Source organism: Sinocyclocheilus anshuiensis, unplaced genomic scaffold (genome assembly GCF_001515605.1).
Source record: "Sinocyclocheilus anshuiensis isolate Anshui unplaced genomic scaffold, SAMN03320099.WGS_v1.1 scaffold267, whole genome shotgun sequence".
NCBI lineage: Eukaryota > Metazoa > Chordata > Actinopteri > Cypriniformes > Cyprinidae > Sinocyclocheilus > Sinocyclocheilus anshuiensis.
In genome coordinates this window covers 2,128,615-2,142,094 of record NW_015552637.1, presented here as the reverse complement: position 1 = coordinate 2,142,094, position 13,480 = coordinate 2,128,615, and the positions used below count along the sequence as shown (strand labels likewise).

Sequence of the window (13,480 nt, the reverse complement as noted above, 5' to 3'; positions counted from 1 at the left end):
TGTAATACACTGATAACCACCAAATGCAGGTGGTGATGAGAAAGTCACATGATGAACCAAAGCCCATCACAAGCAGCTTTTAGATAATAACATATATAGAAGGTGCACAGTGTCATTCACACAAACACCAAACACCATCATGGTAACACACATGAAACTGAAATAATGCAATAAACATTCATTTAACAACATTAGGTGTAACACACAACCCTAATATACAAAACTGATAAGAAAAAACTAAGAAGAAACATAGTTATTTCAACAACAAAACATCAAATTTGAAATGTAACGCAGGGAATTCTGGGAATGTCAATTTACGGTTATTCACTGTAAATTATACGGACTTTTTCACTTCCAAAAACGGTATACTATCGTAAAATTAATGTCTAATACATGTAATGTCAATGTACGGTGTTTTTCACCGTATATAGGAAGGGAATTTACCGTTAACCATTTAACAGGTTTTTACTGTAGCATTTTTACAGTCTTTTACCGTTAAATTCACGGCCATTTTTTACAGTGTAATATAAAAAGCCATCCTCCATAACATATCAGAGGATTTAATTACATTTTCTGCCAATTGTACACAATAACATTTGGGGGGGGAAATAAAACGGAACAAAGTGAAATTTGTTTTGAAAAATGTATGAAACTGCAAAAATGGAAAAAGTAACATACGAAATGATTAAACCCCTACAGAAATTTTTAATGTGTAGAAATTACAGTATATAAAACACGTGACAACCTACCCCTGTCTAATGTAGGTGTGTTGTTTATATATTTATACATATTCAATTAAATTCAAGTTTATTTGTATAGCGCTTTTCATGATACAAATTGTTGCAAAGCAACTTTACAGCAAATGAAGTTTCTACAATATTTAGTGGTAGCTTATCAGTGGTGACTGTCAGTTAATGTACATATGGCAGAAATGTACGGAAAAATCAATTCAAGACGTAATCAATTCAAGACGTAATCAAACAGACGATGAACACTATTGACAGCATTATATGATGCACTCAAACTTATAGCAATATTTGGTAGTTCATATGAATGAATGTGTGTTGATTTCTTCATTTCCTACAGCACTTTTACCTACATTGCACAGTATCGGTTCACAGTGCCACTACAAGTGCCATAGCAAAGTCATGTACCTATAACAATGTAGAAAGAAGGTAAGTTATTGTATTTCACACATATATGCAACAGTGTGTAAATGTGGAGAAGCTGCATTCATTCTTAGTTCTTATCCTGTACCAACAGGTGGGAGGAACTCTACACCGACGCATCTGTTTGTGCTTGTTGTGATTCCACATGTGAAATTGAATCATCTTGTAAGTAGAAAATATCAGAGACTATCAAATGAAAACACTATTAGTCACACATCAGTGTTTTGTTCTTGCTTCCATAACAGCTTCTTTGCCCCATGTGACACAATCTATAACAAGCAAACCCTGGATTTTGGACAAAAACGAACAATCTTTAATCCAGACTATGGAAGGGTGGGTCAATGTTCAAGAGGACACAGAAGAGATGAAGTTCAAGAGTGCAGAAGGAATCGATGAAGAGGAAGAAGATGGTTACACTGTGGAGATTGTGACAGATACTGAAGAACAAACAGAAGCAAAAGAGAAACATAAAAAGATGCCCATGAATGATTTAGATGAGGATGTAGAAGTAATTGTTGGGACAGTGGAAACAACTACAGAGTTAAAGGATAAAAAGGGTGATCGTTCTGGAAAAGTAATGCTTGTTAGGGAGCAGAAGAACAGGGTTGTAAAGATTGAAGAGGATGCTGGGAGACACGAGAGAACAAGTAGAACTGAAATTGTTGAACGGCCTAGTGTTCAGTTCATGGAAGAGCTTTCGGAAGATGTTAATAATGACCAAGCATCCAGCAAGAGTGGAGCACAAGAAATAATTCTCATTACCAGAGAAGAACTGTCCGAAGATAAAATACAACCTGAAGATTTTGAGAAGAACATTCAAGTACAAAATACAATAGGTCCATCACAAATAGTGATGGATGAAGAGATATTTTTAAATGCTAAACATGAATCAGTGGAGTGGAATCGAGATAAACACTAACTATCCTGATGTGGGAGAAATGGAGGACTGACTTTTGAGGTCGTTCCAGGGTCTCCAAGGTATGACAGTTTATTTCATTTATAATGAATTTAGCCGTCACTTTATAATTTCAAGTGTTTATTTATTTCTGTTTTAGGTACCTTGAATGACCTTTTTTGGAGTTGCATCTGTGGGGCCAAAGATCTCTGCATACTTTATGGATTCAACTGAATTCAATATATAAGTAGTCACATTTTCTGTACTTGTATTGAAAAGTATGCATTCTTTATACTGTGCTAAAATTCACTGTAATGTCGTCAGAATATTAAAACATTTTTGACTGATCATTAGGTTTTTTTTTTTCTGATGTCCTCTGACGTCTTTGATGCTTCTTACTGAATTACTTATTCTTAAAGGGATAATCTCACAGTTCATATTTTACCCCAAAATAAAAAAATTAAAATGCATCAAGAAAATCCACATTATGATCTTCTGTCTAAATGTGTTCATAAATCACAGGAATAAAACCTCAAGAGAATTCCCTGACGAGATTAGACGTGAATGAATATGGAGCACAGACACATTTGAAAATAAAGAGCAGTAACAGATTTCGGCAATCTCTAATGTACTGTCAGATTTGATGGCCATGCTGTGCATGTCTGTATCTGCTCACATCAGACGAAAATGCATTTTAAAATACAGATAAAAGGTTTAGACATCATTAGGGTAACATATTTCGGTAACCTACACTGCCTTGTCCAATTTGGTGAACCTTCTGTATCGGCATCTGTTCTCATAAGACAAAAATGCTTATATAAAACCAAGGAGGTCAGACATCAGCAGAGTGAATTTGGGTAAAATTAAAGCCATTCTGTGTAAAAAGAAAGATTGGTAATAGATTTTGGTAACTTTTAAATACTGTGCTGTTGGATTTGGAGATCCTGTTGTATGTCTGTTGCTGTTCACATTAGAGTAATATGCTTTCTAGGGTATAAAACAGGATTTTAGACATCACCAGAGTGAATTTGATTTTGGTAACCTCAAGGCTATGCTGCCTTGTCGGATTCGGCAACTCTGCTGTGTGTCTCCATGTGTTCGCAGCAGACCAAAATGCTTTAGATTATGAGAAAACTGAGATTAGACATCACCAGAGTGAATATGGCTACTATTAAAGCCAACAAATCTCAATAGCAACTAGATTTTATTAGTGTATTTATTTAAAGCATAAATAACAATCAGAAATGTAAAACACAAACCGAATGATATACCCAGCAATAGAGCTTGGGAAGCTAAAAACATTATTTCTTGCAAAAGGCGACTTGCACGAATTTACTGAACCACTAAAAAAGATAATCAATGTATTACAGGGCTGTCCAAACTCGGTCCTGGAGGGCTGGTGTCCTGCAGTTTAGCTCCAACCCTAATTAAACACACCTGAACCAGCTAATCAGGCTCTTACTAGGCATAGAAACTTCCAGTCAGGCTCTTACAGCAAAACAATCATGAAAAATAACAAAAATGCATGCTCTCTCTCTATATATAAGTAGTCAACATTTGAAGTGGATCAAAACCTTACATCAAAGTTGTCCTAAAACCAAAACAATACCAGTTCTTGTCTTAGGACAACTTTGATTAACTTTTTTTTTTGTCCACTTCAAATGTTGACTACTGTATGGATGGATGGATGGATGGATGGATGGATAAAAAAAGAATGGTATGAAAAAAATGTCTAAAAATAAAAGGAAGGAGACTCATTATAGCGCTAAGGCTCAAAAAATCATTTTGCTCAGTTCAACTCAGGGCTTCACTTGATAAACTTTGCTGTGAAATTATCTTTGTCTTTTTGAATGCAGTTAATAGACAATAGAGTAACGTATTCCAACGTACTGCGCTACTCTCCAGTGATGGACCTAGGTCCAATCCGCCGTGCCATGCCTTTCTCAATACCTGTTGAGTGTCACTTTAACAGGTAAATCTGTCTTTCGATGTACATATCGATGTGTTGATTGCACTGCAAAAAAAAAAGCTTATCTTAGTATTTTTGTCTTGTTTCTAGTCAAAATATCAAAAATGTCTTAAATTAAGATGCGTTTACTAGATAAGCAAAATGACATAAGATATTTAGTCGGTTCCGGGGGGCGGGGGGGGCGGGGGAACCGACTAAATATCTTATGTCATTTTGAACCGAGTAATATGTTACTCTATTGTCTATTAACTGCATTCAAAAAGACAAAGATAATTTCACAGCAAATTAAGTGCATTTTGCTTAAAACAAGTAAAATGATCTGCCAGTGGGGTAAGTAAAATATTCTTAAAACGAGTATTTTACTTACCCCACTGGCAGACTGCACTTAATTTAGTTTTTTTTCCCCTTGAAACAAGACTAAATATCTAATGTCCATCTAACATCCTTTTTGCTTATCTAGTAAATACATCTTGATTTAAGAATTTTTTAGACATTTTGACTAGAAACAAGACAAAAATATCAAGTAAGACAAACCTTTTTTTCAGTGTATGTGTTCCACTTGCAGTACCTTTTTGTGTCAATTTTGTGTGCCTGTTAATCACTGATTTACTTTTTTTAACAATCTAACCCCCGTTTGTTTTTTTTCTCCAGATATCATTACTCGTACAAAATTGGTTACATACCACAAGTCAGATATCAGAACTACTTCAAACCCCTGAGAACTGTGGACAGTGTTGTACTCACACCCCGTGATGGTAAACAAGGTTTGACTAATAAGATGAGTACTCCATTCTATATCAGTCAATGAATCATCACCATCCGGTCTTTTAGAGCTGTGGAGAAGGTTATCGCCCACCGAAGAGTATACCATTGGTCACCCCATGTACTTCCAAGCAGACGGACCCCCTCTTGCTGAGGACGAGAGGCTGTTTGTGGATTCCTGTTATGTGACTATCAGCAGTTCTCATTTGTCCATGCCACGATTTACAGTCATTGAAAACCACGGGTAACACTTTGTTCATTTAGCCCTTATTGTGCCTACAGTGTCATTTTTGATAAGCAAATTTCTAAGGCCTTCTAATTATCAACATCAAAATTTGGATGGAAAAACTGTTCAGCAATCTACTAACATGCCTTCTGTTGTGTGAATGATAGTTTATACTTTTTTTAGCAAGTAAAATGCCTTATAGTGTAATTGTAGAATGTTTAATTGTACACCTCTTAATCATTACTGTACTGCATTGCATTATATGTTTTATTCCCACAATATAAACTACAAAGCTTAATTATATACCAAAGCACTGAAATATCGTCTTAAGACCTGTTATTGGAGATATAGTCTCGCGTAGCCAGACCTTCAGACTGACGGCTGAAAGTCTGGATGGTAACTTTTAAATACTGTGCTGTTGGATTTGGAGATCCTGTTGTATGTCTGTTGCTGTTCACATTAGAGTAATATGCTTTCTAGGGTATAAAACAGGATTTTAGACATCACCAGAGTGAATTTGATTTTGGTAACCTCAAGGCTATGCTGCCTTGTCGGATTCGGCAACTCTGCTGTGTGTCTCCATGTGTTCGCAGCAGACCAAAATGCTTTAGATTATGAGAAAACTGAGATTAGACATCACCAGAGTGAATATGGCTACTATTAAAGCCAACAAATCTCAATAGCAACTAGATTTTATTAGTGTATTTATTTAAAGCATAAATAACAATCAGAAATGTAAAACACAAACCGAATGATATACCCAGCAATAGAGCTTGGGAAGCTAAAAACATTATTTCTTGCAAAAGGCGACTTGCACGAATTTACTGAACCACTAAAAAAGATAATCAATGTATTACAGGGCTGTCCAAACTCGGTCCTGGAGGGCTGGTGTCCTGCAGTTTAGCTCCAACCCTAATTAAACACACCTGAACCAGCTAATCAGGCTCTTACTAGGCATAGAAACTTCCAGTCAGGTGTGTTGAGGCAAGCTGGAGCTAAACTCTGCAGGACACCGGCCCTCCAGGACCGAGTTTGGACAGCCCTGATGTATTAGATGTATGATTATATATATATATATGATGAAAAATTGTTTAATTGATTTATGTTGTCATATGTCTGTTGTTAACCCAATAAATAAATAAATAAACACTTGTCACCGATTTCCGTCAGGGATCACGGCATAACGTAAAATGCGCTAAATCGGTTTTGAAACCTGCTCGAAAGAACCGATTCGTGGAAATGAATCGGTCTTCCATCACTAGTGAAACAGGCGACAGGTGCATTAATTACCCATTTCAGCTCTGAGAAATATGTCAATGTTACCAACACTGTTTGAGTAAAATAGCGACTATTACCATTTATTTGATGCAGTTTAGAGATATGAAGCTCTATTTCCCAGTAATATTTACTTTACTGGTCTTGTCCTCCACATATGTGTACGCCGTACGATCTGCGTCAAAGCACGCGAGCAATTCGACCTCGGCGCTGGACGAAAAATTTGAAAAAGATTTAGACGGATCTGCTGTGAAGAGTCTCGGCTCGCCATATTTACAACTTCCCGTTTTCCAACATTCAAGAATCCAGCTTTTGGACAAAAAGCAGTTCTCTCCGATGCATGGATCAGGCCGTGAACAACTGCCCGAGGAGACGAAAAAAGTCCTCGTCCCGCGCACCGCGGTAACGTTACCTGAGGCCTCCCGCCGCCGCGGCCGATCACAAGGAGTAACCGTCGTTTGTCAAATGAAGAAAATGATCGTTAAAGTTCACAAACACATTTTAGGCATCGACGGCCTTCATTCAGAGTTAAAACTGGGAACATGCGACATCAGCAAGACTACAAAACACTATCATGTGTTTATTTACGACATGGACAAGTGTGAAAGTAAGAGAAAGGTGTGCTTGGCTAATATATTTTTTTCTTTAGTTTCCTATTTTTTCCCTCTTAAATAACAAAGTGCAGTAAACTGTAATTAAAATGGTTGTAACAAATGTCAGTCTGGTATTAAGCAGCATAACGCACTGCGTTAAATAACAATAATTTGGATACGTAGCCTATACTCCGCCAGAATGTAGCTTATGTCTGTCTGTTATCTATTACTTTTTAATTTGTATCATTTCAAACAATACGTTCACAATAAGGCTTTGCAAACATTATATAACCTTATATATATACCCATGAGGCCGTTTGACAGACATGTCAAACAACCAATCACAGTTCGTTTCGTTCAGCGTCACGTTTCGGGGCGTGGAAATGTCGCCACAATAACAGACCAGTGTGTAAAACTCTCGGGACACATTTTAAAGATTCTATGCCGCAAACGTTAAATATTTCACACACTTTTGAAAACCCAGAGTTTAGTTGATTGTCACAGTTGTAAACACGACGGCTTTCTTATTTCGTGAGAGGGTTTGGCGTCATGGCATCTTTGTTTCCAGGCGGAACGTTAAAGAACGCGACACACATGTCTCCCGGAAATCCTATATAATTCAACCAATCCGATGACGACTTCGAAACTCCTGAAGTGTTTCCACTTTTGTGTGCTGTATGCATCAGACGTTCAGCCAATGGTCTCTGGGCGTGATGTCAGGCTGAGACTATTGGAGATATAGATTGGCAGCTGATATTTATTTGTATTATGTAGGTAGTCTGCTATACTGTTACAAAGATTTTATTGACTTCCATTACAAGCTATCAAAATTTTATTTTACTTTTTGGCCATATAAATAACAGCAGCTGCACCAAAATTGTATATTTTTGCTCAATTTGGGAGTTTGAATAAAAGTGAGGTGTTTTTTCCTTCAAGTATGAGCTGCATATTTTCCTATATTATACTATATGAGCCATATAAGCCTGATGTAACATATGTTCATGCAAACTTTTTTATGTTTCTTTTAATATTTTGTCTAAATGTTCAATTAACTATTCCATTAGAAAAAAAGTACTTTTCTAATTATTTATTATTTCATGCCAGGCATTACATGTATGCTCTTTTTATTTCAGGTGCATGACTGATAGCAAGAGCAGTACGTGGTCCAAATTCATCCAAAGTGGACAAAGAAATGTTGTGCGGTTCTCCGTGGATGCATTTCTGTTTCATGGGATGTTGGGAGAGGTGATATAATGAGCTAAAATGGCATGCTGATGTAATACAATTTCAGAAAAATGTTGCTTTTTCCAATTAAAGGGTCAGGTTTGTGATTTTTGATGAAAGATTGACTTATCAGTTGAGTCAATTTATTGAGGTTGTTTTATTCTCAGCATCTTTACATGCATTGTGAAATAGCCGTCGGAAGTTTTAAACCAACATCAAGTGCAAAGTCCTGCACTTACAACCAGTCAACAAAACGGTATATTGAATTTTGGTTGTACTGTGAGTGCTATTTTCAGAACTGAACTAGTATTAATTTGGATAAATTCTTCAGATGGGAAGAGTTATACGGTTCAAATGATGTGTGCCTCTGCTGCGACTCCACATGTCTGTCTTCTGACCTGTCTGGTAAGAAATGTCAAGTGATTTTAGGACAATTTAGGGCAGAGTATGTTGTTGTTGTTGTTGTTGTTGGAATATATATCTTTTCATAGCACTGCATTGAGAGTAAATACAATAATGCTTGCTAAGCTGTCAGGAAAGTCTTGCCACATCATGGAGGTTTTATAAGATTTTAGTGAACCTGTTCTCTGACTTTAGAATCTCAGATTTACGTCAAGCCCTATTTTATGAATTAATTTATAGTGTCCAGTAAGGTCATCACCAGTGAGCCCTGGATCATGGAGTCTGATTTGGACATTGTCGAGGAAAAGCAAACATCTCCATTCATGACAGAAGAGGTGGGAACAGGCTTTGTTGAAGTAATAACCACACAGACAGCTGAGATTGGACCTCGTCATTTTGTGCCAGACCTGGGTGTGATGGAGGAAGTCGACAAATTTGTGGAGCCACGCCGAATATTTGAGGAGGTATTTGGATTGGACTAAAAGGATTAAATAAAGACATTTATGATTGAGTTTTCAGTTAAATTGGACTTGATTTGTTAATAAATATATGATGCCATTGTACATGATGTAATTTTTTTGATAACGTATCACTAGTATAGTGTGAGTCTGTGAGACAATTGTGCCTTGGGATTTGCTACTGTAAATAGATAAAGCACCCAAAAACGACACTACACTGCAAAACACAATGGTTTTTAGTAGTGAAAAAAGGTTCTTTAGATGTTATGTTCTCCAAATTAAGAAAGAAAATGGTTGAGCGCAAACATTTTGAAAGGGATATTCTTTGTAGTGAATAGATTTTTGGTAATGTCTATTTAAAAAAAAAAAAGACAATAATAAAATTCACAGATGCGTTAAGTGAGCTACATGTTTTATTGGTTTGAAATATAATGTTACACTTAGGGGAGTGAAGTTATTTGATAAAAAAAGACTGTACAAAGTACATGCTTACAAAGGAATATTACATTTTAAAACAGAGATGAGTATGCATGCTTTTGGGGAATGTCAGAGCAGTCTTTTCAATGCCTTGTATGAAACATGCAAGACCTATTTACAATTTAGCCCAGAAGACGTACAGCTTTGTTTGATATGCATATATATATATATATATAGATATATATACTGTACAAAAAATGCAGTGAGATGGAGAACTGTTTGGAATTGCTACAAAGGATTTGCATTGGATGAGGATTCCTGAAAAGTTGCTGTTTTGTTATACTCTGTTCTCGTATGAAATCCAGGGCTTTATAGTTAGACTGTTTTAGTAATAAGAGTTCAAATGAGAGTGAGTGCTGGGATGTCGTGGCATGGGTGAGCTGGGATACACCACTCCTGTTGCAGAGTTCCAGTAGGTGGTTGGAGGCCCAAAGAAATTCCCAGTGGAAACGGGCATAGGGGTTGAATGAGTGCCCATGAAGTTCATTTTTGGCTGGTGGCTGTGGTAGCTTTGTACATATGGCACTTCAGCCTGGTATTTGAGCACGCCCCCTTCTGGAGGATGGTTTTGGTGGGCTTGGGAGATGCCCTGGAAATCGAATTTGTATGCATAGCGTTTGCCATGCACCTTGGTCATGATGTTCTTGTCATAGTAGTAGCGGAGGGCCCGGCTGAGCTTGTCATAGTTCATGTTAGGCTTGCTCTTTCGCTCCCCCCAGCGCTTGGCTACCTCGTCTGGGTCGGTCATCTTGAATTCTCCGTTAGTGCCCTCCCAGGTGATGATGGTGGCATTGTTGCTGTCAGACAGCAGCTCCAACAAGAACTGCCACAGCTGGATCTGACCAGAGCCTGTGTGAAAATAAAGAGTGTCAGAGATTTTTAGTAGCGGATGGAAGGGCTTTTTAGGGCAGGTTGTTTTCTCCAAATGTGACCTTTTTAATGTATGTTGTACACAGAAACAGAGTGTGGGTCGGTCAGACACCTACCCACAGTCCTGTCAGTGCTGGTGACGGGCAGTATTTAAAAATGTAAATTGAAGTTTGGGGTCAGTAAAATTTTTTTTTTTTTTTTATGTTTTTAAAAAGTTTCTTATGCACACCAAGGCTGTATTTGTTTGATCAAAAATACAATAAAAACAGTAACATTTTTAAATATTACAATTTAAAATATTGGTTTTCTATTGAAATACATCTTAAAATGTAATTTTATTTCTGTGATGGCAAAGCTGTATTTTCAGCAGCCATTACTCCAGTCTTCAGTGTTACATGATGCGTATTATTATTATTATTATTATTATTATTATTATTATTATTATTTGGTGCTTATTATTTTATATATTGTGGAAACTGTGCAGCAATAGATTTTTTCTTTTCCCAAATGTAAACGTTTTACCGTCACTTTTGATCTTTAATGTCTTTGCTGAATAAAAGTACAAATTTCTTTAAAAAAATCTAACTGACCTCAAACTTTTTAATGATAAATGTATGTGTTATTTCAATTATTAAAAAAATTAACTAATGAAAATATAATTTAATTTTGTCTTGGGTATGTTTAATTTGTCCAGATTATATTAACAACAGGTATTCAGTTATCATATAACTGATATAACTGAACACATATATGGTCTAATCTCATTTATTATTCAATTATAAAAGGGCAAAACTTTGTGCCCAGTCTGTGCATCCAAAGATAACATACCCTAAAAAGGCCACATTTGTTAATTTGACTGAAGCTTATACAGTTTTCTGATTAGTCACTTCTTACCTGGATTTGCAAGACGGCTGCTGATGGGACCTAATGCTTGGTAGGGGTCTGCAAAGATGGAAATGTACAATACTGATTAGATATTTTGAGGTGTAGTTTAACAAAAAGATCATTAAAAGCAATTTCATAGAGTATTAAATTAAAGGGGCACTTGTCGACCTTGTGGAAGTCTTGGTGGAGGCTCTGTAATTCTGGTGTTGTGCTGATGTTCGTTTGGAGAACCTGTGATTTTTAAAGAGGTGAGTTAATTATTATTTTTTTTTAACATTTCATATTTGTGCAATATAATTATGTAACATTATGGTGTTTTTGTGAATGCAGAGCAACCTTTTGGGACAGCTGGTAAGGCGCTTGAGGACCAACTGTTCCTTCTGCCGATCTCCTCAAAGCTGTTTTCTGTGCCGAGGCAAAGTCAGATAGGAGCAGTTAACAAAAGGGAGATTTTACAGGAAAGGATGGCTTTAAAGAGTAAGGAGAAGGGCAGCCGCAGAAGGAAGGAAGCCCTGCATTAAAGATCCCTAAGGAGAAACGCAGGGCAGAACAAAGCCAGCAGCAAAACCGTAAGAAGGCCTGAAGATGGCACACAATTCCTCAGGGCGATTGTCCTTTTGTTCTAACTGATTCTCTTTACCACAGAATAGTCAATTGTATCCTAACCTGAGCTCTACACCCCTTACTTCCTATCCTGATGCAGCTGTTTCCTGTCTGAAAGTGCAACGATTCAAAAACCTTGCAACACTTGGGGCAAAATTCATTGAAGAAACAAACTACAGTCCTCATAGGACCTCTCTAGACTCTATCTTAGCCATTGGCATTTTATCAGTACAATAACTTATTGGAGTTATTTTTTTACAAAAAAATATTTCAGTTTGAAGAATGTTGGTAACCAAACACTTGTCGGTAGCCATAGACTTCCATTGTATTTTTCCATGCTGCAGAAGTTAATGGCTACTGGCAACTGTTCGGTAACCAACATTCTTAAAAATATCTTCTTTTAGGGTGAACTACCCCTTTAAGAATTTTAGCATAGCTAAAAATAACCATGTGACTTATCATAGGGTGGAAACCGCATTATGATGCAATAGGTGTTTAGTAAATAGTTGCGTTGATTAAAATTAATAAGAAGAATATTATTAGGCACAAAATTGCTTATAGTTCACTGGAATAACTTTAGGATCATTACAGTTACAAGAAACATCTCATTTTGCTGCACTAATATAAAATGTGGTGTACATTCGGACAGAGGTTGCAAATTCAGCTCATCCAATCAGAATTTACAGTCAGAAATATATATAAAACTAAATTTTATCTTAAAAATAGAAGTAAAAAGTTTGACTTACCAGCTTTAACCTGTAGTCTAGGCTGTGGTTCTGTATTGGTAGGGGTTGCAGGGTAGGAAAAAGTGGGGCTACCTGAGTAAACAATAGTAAAGAAATCAAGCCCTCTTAATTTACTTTATATATAAATAGGCACAAACTTTTCCACAATGTACTAACAATGCATTTAGAAATGGAAATGATTAAAGTCGCTTTATAGATTTTCCTGATGTTTTCTTGACCAAATTAACAATTAGTAATGGATTATTCATATGGAATTATGGGCGAAGTTCCTTACTCTCCCGGAGGTAGTTTAGATGGGAGAGCAGGATGTCTGTATTGTATGCGGTAGTGAGACGCATCATGTCCTCTTTGGTCATTTTGCAGAGCGCTTTTCCATCCAGAGTATGGAAGAGGGACGCGTCCACATCGGAAAGGCCGTATTCCTTTATTGCCCACTCTACCCACTGCCGCACATGGTCTTGTGTCCATACTTCTGGGTCTAAAACAGGACAGAAGCAAAAATAAAATGAGGAACAAGTGCTTCAGCTGTGACCGTACTTATCAGAGTTCAAATATGAGGTAAAAAAGTGTTACTGCTCTTAATCTCAGTAAGATAGTGCTGATACATCTTTTTGTACTTCAGTAAAGGTTTTGGGCCAAGGGGTCATGGTTTGACTGATATATATCAGCTAAACCATGACCCCTTGGGCCAAAAACCCTTACTGAAGTACAAAATATATATATTATCGGGGCATTTTTTCCAAGGAGGCAGCGTCTCCTCAAAATATTGGATGAGGAAAAAATTTGTAGTAAAAAAAAATAGTAAACCACGCCGATATTACAAAATCCGCATCTCTCTTGCCTCCCCTGCTCCTATTGACTTTTAACAAACCCCCCTAAGCATGCGGATATACATCTGTAATAAAACACATATGTAATAAAAACAT

The 13,480-nt window shown here is 36.8% G+C and overlaps 3 protein-coding genes across 3 annotated transcripts in view; 2 read left to right on the top strand and 1 right to left on the bottom strand.

Annotated features, from left to right (window-relative positions):
- Positions 1 to 2,386, top strand: part of LOC107666784 (zona pellucida sperm-binding protein 3-like) — a 6,603-nt gene extending 4,217 nt beyond the window's left edge. Inside the window, exons 6-9 of the mRNA XM_016458222.1 lie at positions 1,087 to 1,175; positions 1,264 to 1,334; positions 1,415 to 2,147; positions 2,225 to 2,386. Of these exons, the coding sequence (XP_016313708.1) occupies positions 1,087 to 1,175; positions 1,264 to 1,334; positions 1,415 to 2,088 (834 nt within the window). The 3' untranslated portion in view covers positions 2,089 to 2,147; positions 2,225 to 2,386. The remainder of the gene's footprint in view (positions 1 to 1,086; positions 1,176 to 1,263; positions 1,335 to 1,414; positions 2,148 to 2,224) is intronic.
- A 1,532-nt stretch (positions 2,387 to 3,918) lies between these two features.
- Positions 3,919 to 9,094, top strand: LOC107666789 (zona pellucida sperm-binding protein 3-like). Its single transcript, XM_016458227.1, has 7 exons — positions 3,919 to 4,036; positions 4,685 to 4,788; positions 4,865 to 5,039; positions 8,023 to 8,134; positions 8,281 to 8,369; positions 8,445 to 8,518; positions 8,756 to 9,094. Exons 1-7 carry the CDS (start codon positions 3,972 to 3,974, stop codon positions 8,995 to 8,997), a joined length of 861 nt encoding a protein of 286 aa, XP_016313713.1. The 5' UTR covers positions 3,919 to 3,971; the 3' UTR covers positions 8,998 to 9,094.
- A 276-nt stretch (positions 9,095 to 9,370) lies between these two features.
- The window catches only part of LOC107666785 (retroviral integration site protein Fli-1 homolog), a 14,135-nt gene continuing 10,025 nt past the window's right edge, over positions 9,371 to 13,480 (bottom strand). Inside the window, exons 4-9 of the mRNA XM_016458223.1 lie at positions 12,829 to 13,032; positions 12,555 to 12,626; positions 11,542 to 11,610; positions 11,374 to 11,436; positions 11,215 to 11,262; positions 9,371 to 10,299 (exon numbers count right to left, since the gene is read on the bottom strand). Coding sequence (XP_016313709.1) covers positions 9,776 to 10,299; positions 11,215 to 11,262; positions 11,374 to 11,436; positions 11,542 to 11,610; positions 12,555 to 12,626; positions 12,829 to 13,032 — 980 coding nt within the window. The 3' untranslated portion in view covers positions 9,371 to 9,775. The remainder of the gene's footprint in view (positions 10,300 to 11,214; positions 11,263 to 11,373; positions 11,437 to 11,541; positions 11,611 to 12,554; positions 12,627 to 12,828; positions 13,033 to 13,480) is intronic.